The sequence below is a fragment of the Ovis aries genome, chromosome 22, assembly GCF_016772045.2.
Source record: "Ovis aries strain OAR_USU_Benz2616 breed Rambouillet chromosome 22, ARS-UI_Ramb_v3.0, whole genome shotgun sequence".
Classification (NCBI taxonomy): Eukaryota; Metazoa; Chordata; class Mammalia; order Artiodactyla; family Bovidae; genus Ovis; species Ovis aries.
In genome coordinates this window covers 42,933,915-42,957,681 of record NC_056075.1, presented here as the reverse complement: position 1 = coordinate 42,957,681, position 23,767 = coordinate 42,933,915, and the positions used below count along the sequence as shown (strand labels likewise).

The following is a 23,767-nucleotide window of genomic DNA, read 5'->3' as shown; positions in this document are numbered from 1 at the left end:
TGGCACCTCCTCGCTTCTCCTCCTCCTTCCCTTTCTCCCATCTATAAAATATATCTGGTGATCTCCAAGGCCTGCCCTACCTCTAACCACCTGTGTGTCCAGAGACAGGTTACCTGGGGGCCCCCTGTGATGCCGGGCCTCCTTCACACCCCGCGTCTCAGGGGGAAGAGAGCGGGCCAGCCTGAACCTGAATCAGGTCCCAGCCCCTTCACCTACTTCCTGGTGACCCAAGCCGGGTCCCCTCCCCTCCCTGGGCCTCAGTCCGGGGTAACCCTGTCAGGAATTTCAGCAAGTAACCACCTCTTTGTGTTTCTTTTCCTTGGGGAATTTTTCAGGGCAGAAAGCAAACCACTTTGAAGGCAAAGCCGGGGGCCCTGGGTGGAGGCCACCTTCGAGACAGGGAGAGCCAGAGGGGTAGCTGCGGGAGGGGTTCTGGGGGTGGTCCTGTCCTGCCATCATGATGCAACCCATCTGGGGGCACTGGAGCCGCGTGAGAGGCGAGAGGGAAGGTCTGCCTTGTGTCCAGCCTGCCTCCAGGAGAGCCTGGACACCAGTTCACACCACTCTGAACTCAGCCAACCCATCCTTAGGCCAGTGCTCGAGTTTCTGCAGGAGCTAAGCACTCCAGAGTGGGGGGAAATCCATGAGACCCCCCCTCATTGTATCCCATTTCTGAGAAGCTACTTAAAGGAGAAGGGAGGTTAAACCAGCCCTCCATGAGACTTCTAGATGGACCCTTCTCATGCCCTTCTTGCCCACCCCCCAAACTGCATGTCACAGACAGAATCCAGTCTATGAATTTGGGTGAAAATGTCCTTGTTTTCACTAAAATTTAAGCATTACCTTCAATTACTAGATTATAGGGGGTGTTAGTCAGCCTATAACTTTATCACCAATGGAAATCACAGGTAACTTCACATCATTTTACAGTTGATACGGATATTCCAAGGAGATCAAACCAGTCAGTCCGAAAGGAAATCAACCCTGAATATTCATTGGAACGACTGATGCTGAAGCTAAAGCTCCAGTAGTTTGGCCATGTGATGCAAAGAACTGACTCACTGGAAAAGACCCTGATTCTGGGAGTGATTGAAGGCAGGAGGAGGGGATGATAGAGGATGAGATGGTTGGATGGCCTCACCGACTTGATGGACATGAGTTTGAGCAAACTCTGGGAGATAATGAAGGACAGGGGAGCCTGGCGTGCCGCAGTCCATGGGGTCGCAAAGAGTCGGACACAACTGAGCAACTGAACAACTGCAACACAGATATTCCAAATCTTGTTTGGGCTCATCTTTTGAAATGATAGTAAATTCTGAGATTGTCACTATTCCTTGTTATTAATGTGTTAATAGCAAAGCACATATATCACTATACTTGCAAACATATATGAAAATATTTTGGCAAAATTTTAATATGATTGTTTTCTTTCAAAATTTCATGTATTCATTCCTTTTAAAAAATGTCATTTGGATGAGCCCACAGGGTTTGCAGGTTGCCAACAAGTCCACCATACATTAAACTTTAAAGACTCCACTTCTGAAGTCATCTTAAGATGACTCTGAAGATGGGGCACTGTGGAAAAGTGAAGAATTCTCAATAATGGTAAAAAAAATTATTCTGAGTATTTGCCAAGATTTCCAGGAGCTAGAATAGATCTTAGAGATATACAGCTTCACTTGTTAAATTGACATTATCCAGCTTTAATTTATATGAAATAAAATGCGTCTTTTATTTTTTACCATATGCTCACCGTTTAAAAATTGTGGCAAAAAACAAATAACATAAGCATTACCATGTTAACCATTTTCAAGTGTACAATTCAGCTGTGTTAAACATACTCACTCACGTCATTATGTAAAATGCACTCATTAGAAGCATGCAGTTTGATAGTTAAGACAATATACCTGAGAACCATCACTACAATTAAATACACAGTATTTCTATCACTCCCAAAATGTTTCTTTGTGCCTCTTTATCGCGTCCACTACCCCAAACCTAAGTAAATGTCGATTCACTTTTTGTCACTATAGACTAGTTCTGTCTTTTTTGAATCAACCATTTCACATACATGGAATCCTACAGAATATACCCCAACTGTTTGTCCACCTGTTGTTGAATGTGTGGGTTGTGGCAAGTTTCGGATTGTCACAAATTTACTGTGAACACTACTGGACATGTCTTTCCGTAGACACATGTTTTCATTTATCCTAGGAAAGAATCCAGGTGTGGAGTTACTGGGTTATATGATAAGTGTATGTTTACCTTTATAAGAAATGACCAAACTGTTTTCCAAAGAGCTTGCATCATGTTGCCTTCCCAGCAATCATGTATGGAGTCCCAGTGGTTTTCCATTCTTCCCAATACTAGGTATTCTCAGTCTCTGATTTCAGCCATGCCCTGTGTGCTGGCATCTCATCGTGGTTTTAATTTGCACTGTCCTGATGGCTAATAACATTGAATGTCTTTTTGTGTCTGTGAGCCATGAGAGACTTCCTTGGAGGAGTCTAACTCTTTTGCCCTTTCTTATTGGGCTGTCTTATACAATCTGGACGCAATTTTTTTTTTTCTTTGCTAGACACATGTACTGCAAATATTTTCCCCGTTCTGTAGCTTGTTTTCATTTTCTTAATGGTGTTCTGATGCGGATCATTCATCACATTTTTATTTTATGGTCATGCCTTTCGTATTCTATCAAAGACATCTTTGCCCCAAAGTTAAAAAGATTTTCTCCTACATTTTCTTCTGGAAGTTTTATATTTTTTTATAATATAAATAAATATAATATAAATATTTTTTATTTTTAGTCTTTATGTTTTTGATAACATGTTTCAGGGCTTCCCAGGTGGGGCCAGAGGGAAAGAATTCGCCTGCCAGTGCAGGAGACAAGAGATGAGAGTTCAATCCCTGTTTCAGGAAGATCCCCTGGAGGAGGGCATGGCAACCAACTCCAATATTCTGGCCTGGAGAAACCCATGGACAGAGGAGGCTGGCGGGCTACAGTCCACAGGGTCGCAAAGAGTCGGACACGATTTTGCACGCGTGCACAGTGTGCAGGATGCAGTATGGGTCAAAGTTTATTATTTCTTTTGGCATATGAACGTTCAGATCTTTGAGCACCATTTGATGAAAAGACTCTCCTTTCCCTGTTGACCTCTCTTAGCACCTTTGTTGAAATCAGTTCAGTTCAGTTCAGTCGCTCAGTCGTGTCCAACTCTTTGCGACCCCCTGAACTGCAGCATGCCAGGCCTCCCTGTCCATCACTATCTCCCGGAGTTCACTCAGATTCACGTCCATCGAGTCTGTGATGCCATCCAGCCATCTCATCCTTGGTCGTCCCCTTCTCCTGCCCTCAATCCCTCCCAGCATCAGAGTCTTTTCCAATGAGTCAACTCTTCGCATGAGGTGGCCAAAGTACTGGAGCTTCAGCTTTAGCATCATTCCTTCCAGAGAAAGCCCAGGGTTGATCTCCTTCAGAATGGACTGGTTGGATCTCCTTGCAGTCCAAGGAGAATGGATGAAATCAGTGGACCATATATGTGGGGGTCTATCTCTGGACTCTCTCTGCTTTCCCACTGACATATGTTTAATCTTATACCGTGTGTGTGCATGCTAAGTCGCTTCAGTTGTGTCCAACACCGTGATCGAACTCCAGTCTCTTACGTCTCCTGCATTGGCAGAAGGATTCTTTACCACTTGCTCCTCCTGGGAATTTAGAGCTGAGAGAGGAAAAAGCCTTGTACAAGGTCAAATCAAATAAGTCAGAGGTCAAGATGGAACGTGGCTTGCGTAAATATTCATTTTTATTCAAGTTTTCCTTTCCACTGGCAATATCAGCACTGCCCACAGTGGCATCCACGAACCATTGTGAGAAAAAGTCATGCCATGCGTGCTCAGGGGCTTCAGTCGTATCTGACTCTTTGCAACCCCATGCACTGTAGCCCACCAGGCTCCTCTGTTCGTTGTCTGCTAAATACTCATTTTTAATTCCTGTTGGGAGTCAGTAAAGAGGGGGACAGTGAAGAGTAGCAGGATACTGATGCTGGGGGACTCTGCTGGGACGGGGAGAGGTGGAGCTGGCTTTTCATGGAGCAGCCCTGTGACCTCGCACAAGCTGATCCATCCCTGAAGATTCCTGTGTTGGTCTGGATTCTCCAGAGAAACAGAATTTCACACGCATATCTTTGTATGTATGAGAGGAAACTTATGATAAGGAATTGGCTCGTGCAATGATGGTGGCTGGAAAGTCCCCACAGTGTGCTATCTGCAAGCAGGGAGGATGGTGGTGTAATTCAGTTCAAGTCCAGAGTCCTGAGAACCAGGGGGATGCCAAGGGCAGGAGGAGATCCATGTCTCAGCTCAAGCAGGAAGGAGTAAATTTCTCTTTCCTCCTTTTTGATTTATTTAGGGCCTCAATGGGCTTTCCTGGTGGCTCAGATGGTAAAGAATCCACCTGCAATGTGGGAGACCTGGGTTCGATCCCTGGATTGAGAAGATCCCCTGGAGGAGGGCATGGCAACCGACTCCAGTATTCTTGCCTGGAGAATCCCATGGACAGAGGAGCCTGGTGGGCTACATACAGTCCATGGAGGTTGCAAAGAGTCTAACATGACTGAACGATTAAGCAAAGCACAGGCCTTCGGTGGATTGAAAGATGCCCATCCACACTGGAGAGGGTAAACAAATTGACTGAGCCCACCTAGTCAAATGCTAATTTCATCCAGAAACACTCTCAGATTCACCCAGAAAATAACCACATCACATCACGTGGTTGCTCAGTCGTGTCCCACTCTTTGCCACCCTGTTGCCCACCAGGCTCCTTTGTCCATGGGATTTCCCAGGATAGAATACTGGAGTGGGTTGCCAGTTCCTTCTCCAGGGGATCTTCGTGACCCAGAAATTGAGGCCAGGTCGCCTGCACTGTAGGGAGTTTCTTTACTGGAAAATAATGTTTAGCCAAATATCTGGATATGATCCAGTCAAGTTGACACATTAAACTAACCATCACAGTTCCTCAACTGAAATATAGGGGTAAGAATTAAGCTACCCTAGGTCACACAGTAAGTCAGTGCAAATTTATTTCTCATAGTTCTGGAGGCTAAGAATTCCAAGATCAAGGCACCAACAGATTCAGTATCTGGTGACAGCTTGCTTCTCTACTTCACAGATAGTGGCTTCTAGTTCACATTAGTGTCCCCCAGTGGCTGAGGGTCAAGAGAGCTTCCTGGGGTCTTATTTGTAAAGGTATCAATCCCATTCATGAGGGTTACACTCTCATTACCTCCTTGTGACATCACACTGTGGATTAGGTTCAACATATGACTTCTGGCCCCTCTGCTCTGCGTGTCCATGGAACTCTCCAGGCAATAACGGGTACTCTACTGGAGTGGGTACCCATTCCCTTCTCCAGGGATCTTCCGAACCCAGGGATTGAACTCGGGTACTCTTGCATTGTAGGCAGATTCTTCGCCATCTGGGCTACCAGGGAAGCACCCCATGAATTCTGGGGGGACACATATTCAGCGTGTGATAGGTGCCTAGCACAGGGCTCAGCACTTCCTGCTCTCCTTCTGGAATCTGAGCAGCAATGAGTTATTGAGCAAAGCCTAAGTAACTGGGTCAAAAGTGGCCAAGGTTGCCTGGTATTGAATATCTGGGAGGGTGGGGGACAGGTCTCCCAGGGTTAGGCAGTCAGTCCCTGGGCAGGTATGTACGGGAAGGGTAGCTGCTGGGGGCTTGGGCAGGTACCAAACGGTCCCAAAGGATGAGTGCCATCCCTGGGAAGCTGTGTGAGGGTGAGGGGCATCTGAGGTGGTGACAGTGGGAGAGAAAAGAGGATGCAGAATAGAAGATAGCAAGATAAATACAAAGAAATATAAATATATCCCACCACACAATTGTGAAATCGCCATTTCTGATCATTTACTTGTGTGTAATAAAAACTACATTCACACCAGGTCAACAAAGTGTGGATGAGATTTCATAACAGGAGGCTTTATTGGACAGAATCTCAATACATATTTTCCCTTGTAGGAACTCTCAATTCTCTCATAAAAATTTATTACAGCGTTTGATATGTATGTGCTAAACACAAGCCGTTGTAAACAGAGCAGGCAACACTGGCCTTGGATTCTCCAATCCTGAGTCCCGCTGCAACAGAAAACAACTGCTGGCAAGTGTGTTGCATGAAAGGTTAACAGTGCCACATGGGGAGGGCTTCTGGTAATTATTTTTAATGGAGCTGTACTTCTGTTTAATAAAAGGAGAAAATAAAGCTAAAACTCTGATGGAGACAAACACTATAGAGGATGGTAACATTTTGCTTCACTTGTTTTATGCTCGGGTTGCAGCTGTTGGTGAACAGTTGCCCATATGCATGCCCGGAGGGAAGCAGAGTCACGGGGGTACATGGTGACGGGCACGTCTGGTCCAGCATAAGCACGCAGATGTCCACCCTTTTTCCTATAGGTCTGACTTCAGAGACAGAACATCGTACAGGAGCCAGGCATTTGCAGTTCCCTCTGTCCTCTTAAAATAAAATGTCTTTAGTTTTTCTAAATCCCAGTTTCCAAAAGTATTTTTGAAGCATCTAAAGATAAAGTACATTTCCATGTGGAATGCTGAACTAGCTGGCACCTACCTTAGCCTTCCTGAGTGCAGGCTCCCTTCTGTTCTCTGGACCCCCCACCCTACCCCCTGGCAAGCTATGGATTGTGTAAGTCCCCCCACCTCACTTTGCACAACCCCTGCCTCCTCCCAAATAAAGAAGTCTAGTAGCTCAGATGGTAAAGCATCCGCCTACAATGCAGGAGACCCGGGTTTGATCCCAGGGTGGGGAAGATCCCTTGGAGAAGGAAATGGCTACCCACTCCAGTATTCTTGCCTGGAGAATTTCATGGACAGAGGAGCCTGGCGGGTTACAGTCCCTGGGGTCACAGAGTCGGACATGACTGAGCGACTAACACACACATGAAAAGTGAAGGAAAGCAAAGAGTTCAACTTGGGTGCACTCATAACTTGGAGCTACCAGGGTTCAAAGGGTAGCATCTAACCAGCCTACTGCAGGAAGGTGGGTGGTTCCCAGTTGGACACGGGGCGGGATGAACCTCTGTGTGGGAGATGGCCATGCTCCGTTAGGGAGGATGGATGTTCAGACAGGGCAGTGGTTTTTAGTCGCTCAATCAAGTCCAACTCTTTGTGACCCCATGGACTGTAGACCACCAGGTTCCTCTGTCTATGGGATTTTCCAGGCAAGAATACTGGAGTGGGTTGCCATTTCCTTCTCCAGGGGATTTTTCCCACCTGAGGATCAAACCTGGGTCTCCTGCATTGCAGGCAGAGCCACCGGGGAATAGGGTGGCTAAAATTATCCACTGGCATCTGCTCCACAGGACACCACAGCAGAGGGACAGGTTTATGACCTCCAAGGAGCCTCAGTAGACAATGAACATCCAAACGGCAAAGATCTGAATTCCTTCTTGCAAACTAGCCTAAGAAAACACAGACTGGCCTATCCCAGTGTTTATAAAAATGCCCCGTGTTGGTAACGAGGGTATGGCAAGGCAGCTCTTTTATTTGTCCCTGGACTTGCAAGGTTTCCCCTGAAGAAATCCTGATGGGGTTGGCGAGATGCCAAACTCCTTATATGTCCCTCAAATGTTCCACACTTGAGGAAGTGTGTTTACACACTTGTAAAACAGGGTCACTGAGTTTTGAAACGATTTCAACTTGCAAGGGAACTTGGCATTTGAATACAGCATGGGCTTTGCTTACTGATAATCCAAGCAAAGATTTGGCAGACATGGCCTGAATGCCAGGCCATGCTGGACTGAGCCTCTGGGGTCTAGCTGTTTGGTATTTTAGGCAGGCAGGAGCCATGTCTCTGATCTGGCCACTGGGAAATTGACCGGCCCAGGTCAATCAGTCAGTTGTGCACCATTGCGGTGGCATCTGATACTCCCTAAATACAGTCCCTATGAGTCATCTGGGGTATTTCGGAGGCCTTGATGACTCTAATCTGACTCTAATGATTCAGTGTGGGATTCCTGTCTCCAAATAACAGATTTTAGACTCTTCAAAATGTGAACTTCAGGTTCTATTGGAACCAGGCTGCCCTGGTGGCTCGGTGGTAAACAGCCCACCTGTCAAGGCAGGATACATGGGTTCCATCCCTGATCTGGGAAGATCCCACAAGCTATGGAGCAACTAGGCCTACGCACCACAACTACTGCACTTGTGCTCTAGAGCCTGGGAGCCACAGCTCCGGAGCCCACGTGCTGCAAGTGCTGACACCTCTGTGCCAAGAGTCTGTGCCCCACAAGGGAAGCCGCTGCAGTGAGAAGCAGCGCATACCGCAATCGGAGAGAAGCCCGGCTCGCCTCAACTAGAGCAAAAAGCCCTCAAAGCAATGAAGACCCAGCACAGCCAAAAACAAATAAATGAATATTAAATGTGTAAATAAATCAACGTATTAAAAAACACATGTGTGCAACCACTGTTCCATGCTGAGGAGTAAGATACTCACTATAGTCACTGGGTCTCCAAGAAAAAGGGCACAGGAAACGCCCCCAAGTCAGTGTTCCTAAGCACGTACGTGCTTCAAAAGGCATGAACGTAGTCTTTTGAGTCAAAAACTTACATTATTTCAAAAGTCCCTTACATGTGGGTATATGTGATAAACTATTATATGGCTGGGAAAGATTGAAGGCAGGAGGAGAAAGGGGCAACAGAGGATGAGAGGGTTGGATGGCATCACCAACACAATGGAACTCACAATGAGTTCTGAGCAAACTCCAGGAGATGGTGAAGGATAGGGAAGCCTGGTTTGCCGCAGTCTGTGGGGTTGCAAAGAGTTGGACACGACTGAGCGACTGAACAACATCACACTGCTAAGACTGAGCAGATGCATAATGTTGGAACGTCAGTGCTAAATGCATATTTACATGGCACCCCACGTGAGCAAATTGAACACCCCCTCGCTCCACCCCAGAGATGGGTGTGAGTGTGAAGGGCAGAAGGGTGGCTGAACTGTTACTTGGCACAAGGGTAACTTTTGCAAATCTGGTTGTTTCTGCTGTGGATTCTTCCGGTTGTCCCCAGGAGTTATGGGCCCTGCCCACATGGACCCTGTGTCATTATGGAATGCGTACACATCCTTCTGAAGACATATCTTCATTCCCTCTCAGGTGTATTATCAGCGGATGCACCCTGGTCAATGAGGTTGGTTTCCTAAGAGTGAATTTTGCTTGGCCTCCCAATTCACTGTATAACTTTGGATGTTCCACAAAAGAAATGCAATGAATTCAGCACCTCCCACCCTCCCACCCACCCTTCCTTCTTCTTTCTTCCTTCTCTTTTTCACTAGCTAAATTATGTGGATTTCCCCCTATGTCTTCTTTCTAAAAGAGCTCTAATTTTGGAACTCCCAAGTTCAAGACTTTGACACTCTCCCTTGGGTCACAGATCATGTGCACTCTGTCTCAGGAGGCACGTCACCTCCTCAGCACACACCTGATCTCATACCTGGACACACGTCTAGCTCTCATCCCACCAAACTCCACACCAGACATGTTATTCACGCCTCCTTCGTGTCTTGTCACATGATCTTCCCCAGTGCAGGTTCAGGCCCAATGTCACCACCTCTAGGAAACCTTCCCGAACCCTCTTTCCCCACTGTCCAGTGTGTCAGCCCTCCCACATGCCCCTAGCCCTGTGCATAGCCCACAAGGGCAGCCTCAGCCTCCATTCTCTAGAGTAATCCCGGTCTCCCCAGAGCCTGACCCAGTCCAGGGCTGGACACACAGGGGGTGCTCTGTAAATGTCAGAGAAGCAGGCATTCCTGCAGTGCCAGGCTGGAAACCGTGGCCGCCGTGGGCCACTCTCCAACCTCTCCAGAACTCGGCTTCCCTGGACTTTCGCAGACCACTGCTTCTGCACAGTGATCAGTCCAGGTCAGGCTGAGCAGAGCCTCATGTCCTAGCCACATTCCCCTCCTGATGCAATTACCTGGGAAGGCAGGCAGTTCCACTCACGGGGATTCCTCTCTCCTAGATGAATTCCTCTCTTCTAGCTGGTTCCCAGAAATGCCCGGGGCCTGCTCCTTTGACCTGTATGTGTGGAAGGAGGTGGAAAGAGGGCTTTGACTTTGTGGCTGCATCTCAATTGGAGAGCCAGGAACGAGACTGAGGGCCCTACATCTCTTCCTTCCACCAGAAGGGCAAAGGCAGCTGGCCAGAGGTCAGGCTAGCTCATTGAGGGCTTCATTCCAGATTCTGTGGATCTTTCAGGAAAGTAGTGGGAGCCCCAAATACATTTAGGACCTCTCTCCTCCCCCTGATACCTGTGGTCCAAAGGACACGAGAGGATGCAAGGAATTTTGGGCCCTGATAAATCATCCTCATTAAAATCATAGGTAAATGAGTGGATGCTGAATTGGGGTAAATTCTAAATATGTGCAGCCCATGGTCACCCCCCCGCCCCCCCCCACAGGGTCACAAAACAGTCCTGCCAAGACATCAGCCATGGGCACGAAGTATGTAAAAGGACAGCAACCAGGATCTGGACGTGGCCTGATCGCTCCATCCTCTCTCGGAAAGAAAGGCATCACGAGAAAGGAAACTAATTTCACAAACAGGAGGAGAGAGGTTTATTGCTCATGGTGACAGAAGGCTGAGCTGAGTCCTAGAAGGAAGGTACAGTCGGTGTGAGAAGAGTCAAGGCAACTTCCCCTCCTCCCCGCCGCTGTGACTTCTCCGGAAAAGCAGGCAGGCTCTCAGGGAAACGTCTTTGGGAGGTCAGCTGACCGTGAGACACACAAACCCCAAAGCCATGACCCTCACCCCTCAGCGGGCCCCAGGGCTCTGAAATCCCCTCCTTCAGGAAGCAGCATAAAGAAAAGCTGGAGCTGCAGAGTGACTGAGAAAGCCATTGTGGGCGGAGCTTAAACCTAAGAGTTCAGAGCATGTCGGGCTAGGAACTGAGCCCTGAATGTGGGTTTAGGATTTGAGGTCCTCTCCATTCTAGGCTCCGTTCTCCAGCTTCTTGAGACGCTTTCACACCGAGCCCAGCTGTCCACCAGCGCTCAGCCCTTCAACATCAAGCCTTCCGCTGGGCTGCTGTCAAGGAAGTCATCCCAGGCCCTTCACAGAGATGCTGATCTGGACCTTCCTAAGTGTTTTACCTGAGAAATCCATGTGACATTTGATAAATTACCAAGTGAGGTAGATAATTCTCTTGGGAATAATGAAGCTGGGGAAATTTTATAGACTGTATATAGATGAATATAAACATTTATCTAAAGGTAATCCTAGCAGAGTTGGTGGATATTGATCACTAATGAAGTGATCTTCTTCTCACTTCTCCTTGGGTCTTGATACCTGGGTCCTAATACTGATGAAAATACCCAATCAGCTGGCATATTGGGGGGACTGTCACCATGATGCCAGTACAACTGGTTCTGTTGGTTTGTTGGCAGTCCTAAGGTTTAGTATAAACTACGAAATGTCTCTTCTCAAGATATGTGGCATTATAGGTGACAGATCTTACTTTTTAGCTAAAGAAGAGGTGAAAGGAATCAAGTTGCTTCTGGGAGTATAATGTGTTGCCTGCACAGAGCAAGCAGGAAGAGGAGTCGACAGTTATTCCTCCAACCTGACATTGATAAAAACTTATTTGACTGTTTGAATCTGACTATTGACCTCAGCCACTGGGTCACTACTCCTCCACTGCCCAAAGAGTATTTGTGTGAAAGAGGGATGGTCGGATTCAATGATGCACATTTTCCTGGCTCTTTGCTTGTCTTCAACCTCACTGATGCTTTGGGGGTTGGGACAGCGAAAGGGGAACAGCTGCTTGATGCTAGGAAAGCATAACAAAAGTGAGTATCTGTTGTGATTCAAACCTGAGGGGCCAAAAGTGCTCTGAACCAGAGCAATTTTGTTTCAGTGGCACACAAAGTCCTGTATGGGCAGTGATGTGCTGGGAGACGTTTAGCAATGAGTTTTCAGTGGAGAAAAGAGCCTGGTTTGTAGCCTTTGCTGACTTTCATGGTATAAATATGCTCATCATGGCTGATTTCAAGCTACCAAGGTGATGTCCCAGAACGCGGAATTGGGAAGGGCTGTGTGCCACTGGCTCCTCTAAGCAGGTGTGGGTATACCTCCAGCTGCGACAGGGAGGCATCAAGGCTTCCAAGGCTATGTCGGTATCCATGGAAACTTAGAAATGAGACAAGAGTAGGCCAGGCTCAGTGATTTGTTTTCTAAATGAGGAGCTAAGGTTAGTAAGACGCCATCTTTTCAAACATGCACACACTTGGCTGTTTTTCGATACTGGGGCCACTCGGCAGTGAAAAGCATCAGGTTCTTCCTGGCTGGTCCCTGTGGAACAGAGTCCTCCCTTCTATGTCTCCAAAGTCAGGCTGTGCCCAGAAAAGGAGGGGAGAATGAGCCCTCTGAGCCTTTTGCTCCCATCCTTTCCACCCTGGAGGAGTCACTTGTTAGATTGAAGGATGGAAAAATGACTGCTCTTAGCATGCACACATCACTCAAAACAGTAAAAAGACAAAGAGGCAGAGAGCCTGGTCCACTCACCTTGTTTTGATGAAAACAAGATGGTGGCTGCTAGTGAGTTGGCATAGTTTTCCGAGTTATGGTTTTCAGTAAAAATTCACTGTCCCATCATGGGCCCAGAGCACTTTCTGGATCACCTTGGGAAGCCTCTACTGTCTACAGAAACTAAGATATTGAACCCTAGGGATGATGGAACCAGGCGCCTTAAAATCAGGCTAAAAACCTGCTCAGGTCTGTTCTTCTCCAATCACCTCAAAGAACATGCTGGACAAGACACGTGAGACAAGGTGAAACACTTCCTGCAAATTCAAGTCACAGACCGGGGTTGGGGGACCTGCCAGGCACGTTCCTCTGCCCTCTCCTTGGCTCCAATAGTTATGACATGTGAATCAGAAGAAGGTGACTTTGGGTCAGACTTCAAAGAACATTATTACATGTAGTACCTGCCTATTGAAAACCATTTGCATGCTAAGGTTGTCTACACACACACACACACACACGTTAGCTTTGGGGCAGGGGGAGGGAAGAGAGAGAGAAAAGTTGAATCCAATATAACCATGTCTAACGCAACTTGTCAGCCACAGCTGGGTCACACTAGCTGTTAGACATTTTCCCCTTGGGCTTGGGGGCCCGAGGTCCCAGCTGAGCACAACTGAGTTAGTACCAGCTGAATGATATTTGGATTACAGCAGCCACCACGGCACGTAGCCATGCCAGACATGGGGCCAAATGGCCACTGCCAACCTCGCTCCCGGGGTGACCGATGCCCCAAGGAGGTCACCGCTTCTTTTCAGTGTGGACCCCAACGGTCCCGGGGTGAGCAAGCAGGTGGACACCATGCTTCCCCTCCTGCCACCAGCTGTGTGTCCTTGATCATGACCGCACTGGGAGTGACTCCTGGGGAGTCTCTGCTGAGTCTCAGAGCTCAAAGGAGCTTTTCAGAAAGAAAGGCCAGAGCACACAGCACGCGCCTTGGCCATCCTTTGGTGATAAACAGGGGCAGTTCAACGTCTGCCCTGCAGGCACCAGGAACCAGGCTTCAGAGCCGCCCCGAGCCGGGGGTCCAGCATCCCTAGGCTTGGAGGTGGTGGCGGCTGGCCGTGTCCACCCGGGCGCCCCTAGCCCGCCCTTCCCTTCTTCTCACCAGCCGCCTCCTTCCACGCTCTCCAGCTGAGCAACGTCCTTCACTCGGAGACCGGCAGAATGTTCTGGCTGTGGGAGTCTCCGGTGAGGCCGGAGGAGCGGAGCGATCGCCGGTGGAGGACCCTGTTCAGGATCTCTTTGCAGCTCTTGCGGTACTGGTGTCGCAGTAAGGAATACACGAAGGGGTCGGACGCGGCCTTGCTGTAGGCCAAGCACTTGGACAGCACCCCCCAGTGGGAGCTGATGGGTACTGCAGAGGACAGCTCCACCAGCCTGTGGACAGAGACCCGGAGGGTGTCGGGTTATGAGAGCACAGCTGGGTGATGCCCGCGCTGTGGCCTGAGCCCCTGACCCCGGCTTCCTGTCGGAGCTTCAGGGTCTCTGAGGCTGCCTCTTCCAGGGACAACGACAACAGCAGTAACAACCATTAACAACCGTGGCCGCCCACCAGGCACGTCCTTTAGGCCAGGTACTGCTTTATGACACATACTACATGTGATTTCATGGAAGCCCGGAAGTTTGGACATCTCCACTTCACAGGCGAGGAAATCGACATCCAAGGACGTTAAGTACTTTGCCCAGAAGCTGCAAAGGCAGGATTTGAACTCAGGTCTGTCTGATTCGGGAGCCCCCACTGATCTGAGAAACGCACTCAGGGTTTCATTGCATCCAGGCCACTGGCTCTAATTCTGCTGCTGACTTGCTCTGTGAAGTCATTTCCTGGGCAAGTCATTTCCCTTCCTGGGGCCTGGATGTTTCACATGAAAAGGGAGAAGTTGGATAAGATCATCTCTGTGATCACTGCTGCCAGAAGAGATGGGATTCTTTGCTCCAAATCCTAGCTCTGCCTTCCAAGGGAGGTTGCCTGGGAGGAAGGGCTGAGAACAATTTTCCAAATATTCGGCAAAGCTCAAAGTAAGAGTCTGCTGGTGAGAAAGGCTTCTTCTCAGGGCTGGGATCTGGGGGGCCCTGGCAATAGCAGCAGTAGGGGATGTTCTAACGTGACCTCATTCTTTAGGAGGAGGTGAGGGAAGAGGTGGCTTCTGTGTCAAAGGGGCTCGGTTCTGAGACCCATCTAACAACTCCATTCAACAGTGCTAAGGCCATGCTGTGAGGGAGTGACAGCCTTCCTCTATGTAAATGGAAAGAAAGTAAAATTGTCAGTCGCTCAGTTGTGTGCAGCTCTTTTCAACCTTATGGACTGTAGCCTGCCCTGCAGAGTCTGTCCATGGGATTCTTCAGGCAAGAATACCGGAGTGGGGTAACCATTCCCTTCTCTAGGGGATCTTCCAGACCCAGGGATCAAACTCAAGTCTCCTACATTTCAGGCAGATTCTTTACCGTCTGAGCCACCAAGGAATTCCCTCCAAATCAAGACATTAGTTCTTCTCTCACAAATGCGTCCAGAACCTTTGGCCATATTTGGACATTAACCAGAATTAATAGAAGGTACAAAAGGCCACAGAGCTGGGAGGGAGCTTGGAAATCATAAATTACCCTCTCCCCATCCACCATCAAATGAGGAAATCAAGGCCCAGAGAGGGAAAGAGGTTGCCCAACATCACACAGCAAGTCTGTGATGGGAGAGAGCCACTAACTGTGCTCAGACTGGGATCTGGCATCTGTATCCTTCCTGGGAGGGGGGGTGAGGAAGGGGTCGGCAGGATGGAAGGCAGGGTGCCTCTCAGCGTGGAGGGCTGCCCAGGTGAGAACCCAGGGACCAAAATCACCAAGCTTGGGCTGTAACCCTGTGTTGCCAACTTGAGTGATTTTCCTGAAGGCTTCTTTGGGTTTAGGTCATGAGGACGAGCTCATGACAGGAAGGAGGAGGAAGGAAGCGGATGGGGTGAGATAACCCCTGTTGCAATGATCCCCTTTCTGGACAGATCCTTGATGTCTCCATTCTGAGGCCCTTCCATCTGGCATCCTGTTTCCAGCACCACTACCTGCCCTTGCCCTCCCACCCCGAGGGGCAATCTGGCCAGTGTGGCCAATGTTCTGCTCCTCTCCTTGGAAGCCTGAGTGGGGAAAAATGGAGCTGTTGGCATTTGGGAAATCTGTACTTTTAAGAAATCTATGTTGGGAAGTGATTAGCGTAAGGGAACCAAAACCCCTGAGTCTAGAATTCACACCTAATAATAACAATGAAATAGCTGAATGCCAGCACATTGTTGCTACGCGATGCCCGGTTGCTTTTCCAAAATGTCTGTCTTCTCCATATAGATAAATTCAGTCTGAGCATTTGAGCCCTCCTAGGAGAACTTATGAAGAGCCAAATAGCATCAAACCATCCAGCAAGATCAAAATTATTATTTGCAGGTTCTGTAGATTTCACAGAATAAAATTTTTGAGGACAATTTTAAATTTCACCATTTAGATAATTAAGAGGTAAAACCTATTGCATTTGCTTCTCAGAGATTTTATGTCCAGTCTGAACATGCCTGGCTCAGTAATGACAACTCCCAGTTGCACATCTCCTTTGGGCCAAATATGAGATGTGCACACTCTCTAAGCTTAGTTACCCTCTGCAGAATGGGTGTCATTCATCCCACTTTACAGATGAGGAAATCAAGGCTCAGAGGGACTGTGCAGCAAGCCAGCATCTCCTCAATGGGAAGCCCAGCTGCATCTGACTGCGACCCACGTCTTGCTTGGGTGCCACGCTGGGATTCAAATCTCTGCGTTGCCGATTGGACAGGGTGAATTCTGGGGTCCCCCCCGGCCCTGAGAACTCCCTTTCCGTGAAGTTGCCATGTGCTCCCCAGCATTTCTGTCATCCTCCTTCCACAGTGCACAGGACTTCTATTCCGAAAAGCCAGCATCTGGCCTTCACAAGGCCTCCTGGCAAAGAGATGCTTCAGGTCAGCCTGGGCCTGGGCACTGCTCCCACGGGGCCCCCGGGCCAGGGTGAACCTAGGAGGCTCCCTTCTGTGACTGGATGTGGCTGGCTGACCTGCTTTCTGATTTTCCTATGCATGGGGACCCTCCCTGCCATGTGTCCACCGTGGCTGGCTTTGTTCTGTTCCAGCTCTGACAGTTCCAAGTCCCTACTGCTTTAGGGGAATGGGCAGGGGTTTCTGTGTTGCTACAGTTGCTTCTTTCTAATTTCATATCTGGGCAGGGGATGGCCACGTGGTCCCCAGATGACCTTTGAGCAAGGGAATGCTCCAACCCGTCTTCTCACACCAGGCCCAGCCACCTCCTCCGAACACCCTCCCCTCCAGGAAAGGGACATTATTATTCCGATCAGTCACAGTTTCCTCGTGAGCAGGGTCACCGTGTGCTCAATGTGGCCTGCCACACTCTGCCTCTCCTCTCTGCTACTGCACATGATGGACTATTGAGCTCTGCTCTCCTGCCCCTGCCTGCAGGTCTGGCCCAAGAGCCCTGAGTTTAGGGGTTATTGGCTCAGGTGTTAGTTAATCAAAGGGGACTTGGTTTCCTTTCGCCCTAGCCCCCTGTTGTAGGTTGAACTATGTCTCCCCAAATTCATAGGCTGAAGTCCTAACTCTCAACACCTCAGCTGCTGCTGCTGCGCTAAGTCGCTTCAGTCATGTCCGATTCTGTGTGATCCCATAGACAGCAGCCCACCAGGCTCCTCTGTCCCTGGGATTCTCCAGGCAAGAATACTGGAGTGGGTTGCCATTTCCTTCTCCAATGCATGCATGCATGCTAAGTCACTTCAGCTGTGTCCAACTCTGTGTGACCCCATAGACGGCAGCCCACCAGGCTCCTCTGTCCCTGGGATTCTCCAGACAAAAATACTGGAGTGGGTTGTCATTTCCTTCTCCAATCAACACCTCAGAGCGGAACCTTATTTGGAAACAGGCTTGTTGCAGGTGTAATCAGTGAAGATGAAGTCCTGCTGGAGAAGGGTGGGCCCCTAAGCCCATGTGATGGCCGTGTCCTTACAAAAGCAGGGAGTCTGGGCACACATGCACACAGAGAGAATGCTGCAAGATGAAGGCAGAGACGGGGTGATGCTTATGAAGCCAAGTGACACTAAAGATGGCATCAGAAACTCCAGGGGGGGCAGCGGGGAGGCCTGGAAGAGCACCCTGGCAGCTTCGGAAGGACCCACCTGCTTGACATCTCGATCCTGAACTTCCAGCGTCTAACTGAAGCTACACAGTTCTACTGTTGAAGGCGCTCAGTGAGTGGCAGCTAGCTACAGCGGCAGGGCTGGGAAACAGACCTACGTCCACTGAGGAGCCTGTGGGTGTGCAGAGGGTGTTAGGCAGGATCTGGTTGTTGATGAACCCCTGGTCATAACACCAACATGGCACCAAACCCTTTGGCGCTCCTGGAGCCTGTGGGCACCGAGGGCCGACTTTGGGGTCAGCAGAGGTCAACAGCCCCTAGAGCAGGGCACTGGCCCTTCCCCTCCAGGGAGAAGGGTGTTTTCCCTACAAAGCAGGGCTCCCTGCCCCCGGCCCCCACTGTCCAGTGAGCACCAAGGTGACTTTCCAGGTCCTGCCTGAGGCGTGTGCCCGAGAAACCTCTGCCATCGGGCAGTGTGCCGGGGGAACGTTTACACTTCTGTGCTTAGAATGCACACGTGCCTGTCCTAAACAACCTTGACACAGCTCCCCCGAGGAGCCCCTGGGCTGAGAGCGCACAGGCTGTGCGGCCGGTCAGGCTGGGGACTGAGGGGGAGGGGAGGTTAGGAGTCTGCTTTCCCAGGCATCTTGGATGGCTCAGAGATGGCGGTGAGCCCCTGGGGGTCCCGGGGCACAGCCTGGCTAGGCGGGAGGTGTGAGATGCTGCAGGATGTTGCTGCTGCCAAGTCGGAAGCTGAGCGTGGAGATGGGTGTTTATCTGACTCAAGGTGACCCAGAGCAGACACCCGTGGTCCTGGCCTACCTGCCTGTCCCCACCTCTGGACACCCTTTGCTCTGTATTTGTTCCGGAGGACCCCTCCAGGGAGCATCTCCCCTTTCTGGGTACAAGGCCCTCTGATCCAGGTCCCAGGGAGATCTCTGGGCTGGCTGTCATAGCAGAGTGCTGACAGTCAGGAAGCCGCCCCCTTGGACTTCACCCACAGGGCCCTCACACCCCACCTGGCAGCCTGGCCACCCTGGTCCCGGGAGGAGGATGGAGGTACCCTTGCCAGGACTCCTGGGCAGACTCCAACCTCCCCCTCCAAGAGAAACCAGTGTCTCAGCTCTGCTCGATGATGGGAATCTGCAAAGAAACTAAATTCTGGGGGAGAGAAGACCAGTAACACCAGTAATCCCAGACCCAGCTCCTCTTCTGGGTCCTCAGAGGCTCAAGGCTTTGCCAGCCACTTTCACAAACATGGTCGCAAGTCCCCCTGGCAGTGTCCCTTGCCCTTCACACGACAGGGCAAGACCTGAGACAGAGTGACAGGCTGAGGCCACATGGCCTGGGAGTGGGGGGGTGGGTCTGAACCCTGGATTGTGGTGCCAGGCAGCACCTCCCAGCTCCTTGAGTCAGTTCTAGGGTGCAGAAAAGGCCTTCCCTTTCAACCCTCGGATTTAAAGTGGTAAATTGGTGCCCCCTCTTCACACTTCCATGATATCATCTCTCCCCCACACACACTCACACACACATTCACACACACACACACATTCACACATGCACACACACGCACATGCTGTGCACCAAGTGCAACACGGGCCACAGAACATCCTTTGGGAAGCAAGCCCGATGTCTTCTCAAGACTTCTGGAGAATCTGGTCTGTGTATTTGAAGATATGTAGGTAACAAGCTGGGCTTCCTTGGTGGCTCAGCTGGTAAAGAATCTGCCTGCAATGCAGGAGATCCAATCCCTAGGTGGGGAAGATCCCCTGGAGAAGGAAATGGCAACCCACTCCAGTACTCTTACCTGGGAAATCCCATGGACAGAGGAGCTTGGTAGGGTATGCTCTACGGGGTCGGAAAACAGCTGGACACGACTAAACAACAAGCTGAGCTTCAAATGTTCATGAGCCATTAGCATGGAAAAGGCCTTTGATTAATAGAATATTAACACTGGGCATATTAAAGCCCTCTGCTGTCATAATCCCATGATTCTGAAAAGCCATAGTAATGCTGCTGTCGGATCCACAAAGGCCTCGAAGCCCCACTCTGATGATCTGAGATAGTCATAATTACTTGTACGCATATATCGCTGGGGAGACAACAGCCTTACAAATGCTTCTACGAAGTGCATTTTAATTCGGAAAACTGTAATTCGAGCTTCTGGATGAGAATCTGTTGCAGATCCTCACACCCTGCTCACACACTCTGCAGAAAGCCAGACTTGACCCACTAGGGCTTTTGGTGTAAGTGTGTGAATAGAAGGCAGTGACCCCTATTAAGAGTGAGGGTCGGGGGGACTTCCCTGGTGGTCCAATGGTTAAGAATCTGCCTTCCACTGCAAGGGACATGGATTTGATCCCTGGCCAGGGAACTAAGATCCCACATGCCATGCCTGAAGATCCCATGCCACGCCAGGGCAACTAGGCCCACGTGCTGCAACTATCGAGCCTACGTATTGCAACTCGAGCCCATACCCTGCAACAGAAGACCCCGTGCGCCACGACTAAGGCCCAGCGCAGCCAAACAGACGCAAAGAGTGAGGGTGGCGGTTTCCAGCGCATTCCTCTGTCATCTGACATGCCCCAAGATGCAGGCGCAAGGGGCTTTTGGGTTGGTTGGTACAATGCAGGAATCTGAGAGGTAAGGATGCATCGTCAGCGCTGGGCCACCCGCATCTGCTGATGACTCCAGCTGCCGGTAGTGATGACCTCTGGGCCCGACTCCAGGTCCACACAAGCTGCTGTCAGTCTGGTGGGAGGTCAGAGATGACTGCATGCAAACACTGCTGCTTCTAGTGAAAGGACTCACTCACCTACCTGCTTTAACCCACAGGATACTATGCTTAGGATCATGCCAAGAGGCCTGGGCCTAGGAAGTTGGATCAAAAGCCTGCAGACAAACATGTCTATATTTTCAGCACCTGGTCCTCAGGCTTTGGAGATGTAACATGGTCACAGGGCTAAATTTTTGCCAACAGGCCTGGTGCTGGCCTTGAACCCTTGGATCTGCCTGTCACTACTGCTATGGCCATGGGCCACTCATCTCACCTTGCTGACCCTCCGTAAATGGGGATTCTAGCACTCACCTTGAAGGAGAGCTGTAGAGGGTACAATCAGGCAGGTATTGGTATATCATGGCTACACTATAGGTGTTGAACAAGTGATAGGCATGGTTATAAAGGGCCTTCCCAGGTGACGCTAATGGTAAAGAAACTGCCTGTCAATGCAGGAGACATAGTAGACGAGGGTTTGGTAACTGGATCGAGAAGATCCCCTGGAAAAGGAGACGGAACCCACTCCAGTATTCTTGCCTGGGGAGTCCCATGGACAGAGGAGCCTGGAGGGCTACAATCCATAGGGTCACAAAGAGACACGACTAAAGCAACTTAGCACACGTGCATGGTTATAGAGACTCCACATCCTCCAATAAGGGAAGTCTGAGAATCTATTTGAAGACTTGAGTGGTTCTTAACCCAAGAATGGTGCTTCCTGATCTGAGACAGTTATCAGGCAGATGTGAACAGATTGGGGATAAGGAGAAGGGACCCCCCCCCGCCCCCGCCAGCTGGACCTTCCTGATCAGCTCAAATCGGGGGCAGATGTCATACATAGCACAAGCCCCTTCTCTTTCTTGATGTTGTGATTCTGCTAGCTCCCAGTGTTTCCCATGGCTGATCTAACATCAGCCCACAGGCTTGCACATGTCTCCACCTATAAGATCGGAGGGGGAGAAGAGCAAGGCAGGCTGCTTAGATGGAGTTTGTCCTTGTGGAGATACCGGAAATAGTGGTATCTGTATTGATGGCTCAATGAGGGGTTTAAGCACCACTCGAGCAACTTGACCTTAATCATCGCAGAAGCTGCAGCTTTGTGGTTCTGAGTGGGTCATGGCACCAAGCGTCTTCCTATATCCTCTGGGAGGAAGGAAAAGCCTCCATGCGGGGCAAGGGGACCCACGGGTGGGCTTTGGCTCCAGGCAGACCCTGGCAGGAACCCTGGCTGAGTCACTCACAGGATTGGCCTCCGAATCCATCTCAACAACTGTGCTGGCTTGCCACGTGCAGTGGATCCCAGCTGGCCTGCAACCAGCTCACTCTCCTTTGATGAGCGGCTGCTAGAGAAACTACCATTTCCATAACCCATGGCTCTAGGTTCTCCATGGGGAATCATCTGCAAGAAGTTAAATTCTCAGCTACATTTCAGAGCAGAGCCTGACTTCACTTCTGAGGCCAGGTAGATTAAGTCCACACTTGGAAACCAGCTTGGGAACAACAGCAGAAGAATCAACTGCCACCAAAAATATGAGTGGTCCTGATTCCGGTGCTGGGATAGTGGGGGGTACACTTTGAGGAAGGCCTTGCATGGGTTATTTTATGCATTCCTTCCTAGAGTCTGACTTCTCCCCACAATGAGCGTGCAGTTCTCAGCCCTGACTCAGTGTATGATGGGAGAGTTTGGATCCAGCTCCTTGGAGGTGGGGGTCAGAGCAAATGCTGCCCCACCCCCATTCTAGCCCACCTCACCTGTTTTAGCAGTTCTGCTGCCCTGGCACTGGAAGTGTAGCTCAGGTGTGACCCTGGACTTACCCAGCACACAGCTGGAGGGCAGAAGGTCCCTCGCACGCGATGAGCAAGTTCACACGTGCCCCTCTGCCGGGGTGTGCCTGGAGCCCCTGCTACCACAAAGACTAGGCCCCTCGTGGGAATCTCTTCTGTCCTCAGTCATGGAAGGGGCGTGGGGGTGGGGCGTGGGGTGGGGCGTGGGCAGGGGAAGGTGGTTCCAAGACGGGTGTCATCTCAAGAGGCTTAGCCACGAGGATCTGCCGGCCACAAAGGGCCTGCCTGCCACTCTGCGCTGGGACCTGCCATCCCCTCATTCAGGCCCTCGAGGACTCTTGCCTCGATGCACTTGACCCACAGAGGAAGCCATTGATTTGGCCACTGCTCATTCTTGCCTGTCTAGACGAGCAGCGCCGAGCAGGGCGCTGGACAGGGGAGGAGGCGTTCTGAGCACTCTGGCAGCGCAGCCAGAAGGACCATCCCAGGAACCAAGGTGTTCCTGCTCAGAAAAGAACAATCCAGAGGTCAAGGGGATGAGGGAGCTGGGAGTAAGAACACGGGCACGCCTGGACCCCAGATTCTCTGACTAGAGGCCAACACTGTCCAACAGAACGAGAAGGTGAGCCCCGGGCGTGAAAAGAAACATGTGAAGTTCTGTTAACTTCAAACCTTATTTAATTCTATATATCCAAAATAGCACCATTTCATCATGGAATTTATATGAAAAGTTTTAACTATACTTATATCGGTGGTTTAGTACCTGGTCGTGTCTGACTCTGGCTACCCTGTGGATTGTAGCCCACCAGGGGATTTTTCAGGCAAGAATACTGAAGTGGGCTGCCATTTCCTTCTCCAGGGGATCTTCCCAGCCCAGGGACAGAACCTGTGTATCCCGCATTGCAGTCAGATTCTTGACTGCTGAGCCACCAGGAATCTCATGTATACACACATATATGTGTATGTATGTACATATATGTATGTGTGTGTGCAGTCGTGCTAAGTCTTGGAAACCCAGCATGCATGGCATACCTACGGCACGTCTCAGTTTGGACAAGTCATGTTCAAGTATTTCAGTGGGACCCGTGGCTGGTGGCTCCCCTGTGGAGCTCTAGACCTGGCCCACGCTGTCCCTTCTGCTAGGACTGCCCCCTGCGTAGCCACGCCCACTTCACTCGCTCCTGCCTCAGAAGTCTGAGACGTTTCCCCATCAGATGCCCCGTCACGGGGCTCCATTCACATGGGAGGGCCGGATCTACAGGGTCACGACCCCCTCACAGGAGGTCTCCTGCAGGGCCCCACCAGGCCCCGCCTCCCCTGCCGGTGTCCTTCAGGCTCTGCACAGAGAATGTGCTGGGTAAACACGTGTCAAAGTGAAATGACGGGATGTTTGCGTGTTTTGACTTTGCCAGTGGTCATGTGTGGATGTGAGAGCTGGACCATAAAGAAAGCTGAG

At 50.2% G+C, this 23,767-nt stretch overlaps 1 protein-coding gene across 3 annotated transcripts in view; it reads right to left on the bottom strand.

The window, feature by feature from the left end:
* Window positions 1-5,040: 5,040 nt before the first annotated feature.
* GPR26 (G protein-coupled receptor 26) overlaps window positions 5,041-23,767 on the bottom strand; it is a 33,922-nt gene continuing 15,195 nt past the window's right edge. The window contains exons 3-4 of one of the 3 annotated variants that reach the window (XM_060404817.1): window positions 13,714-13,985; window positions 5,041-10,106 (exon numbers count right to left, since the gene is read on the bottom strand). In XM_060404817.1, the coding sequence (XP_060260800.1) occupies window positions 13,754-13,985 (232 nt within the window). In that variant the 3' untranslated portion in view covers window positions 5,041-10,106; window positions 13,714-13,753. Of the gene's footprint in view, window positions 10,107-10,621; window positions 13,986-23,767 lie in introns of those variants that run through there. The other 2 variants (XM_060404818.1, XM_027960352.3) reach the window with 2 other exon arrangements.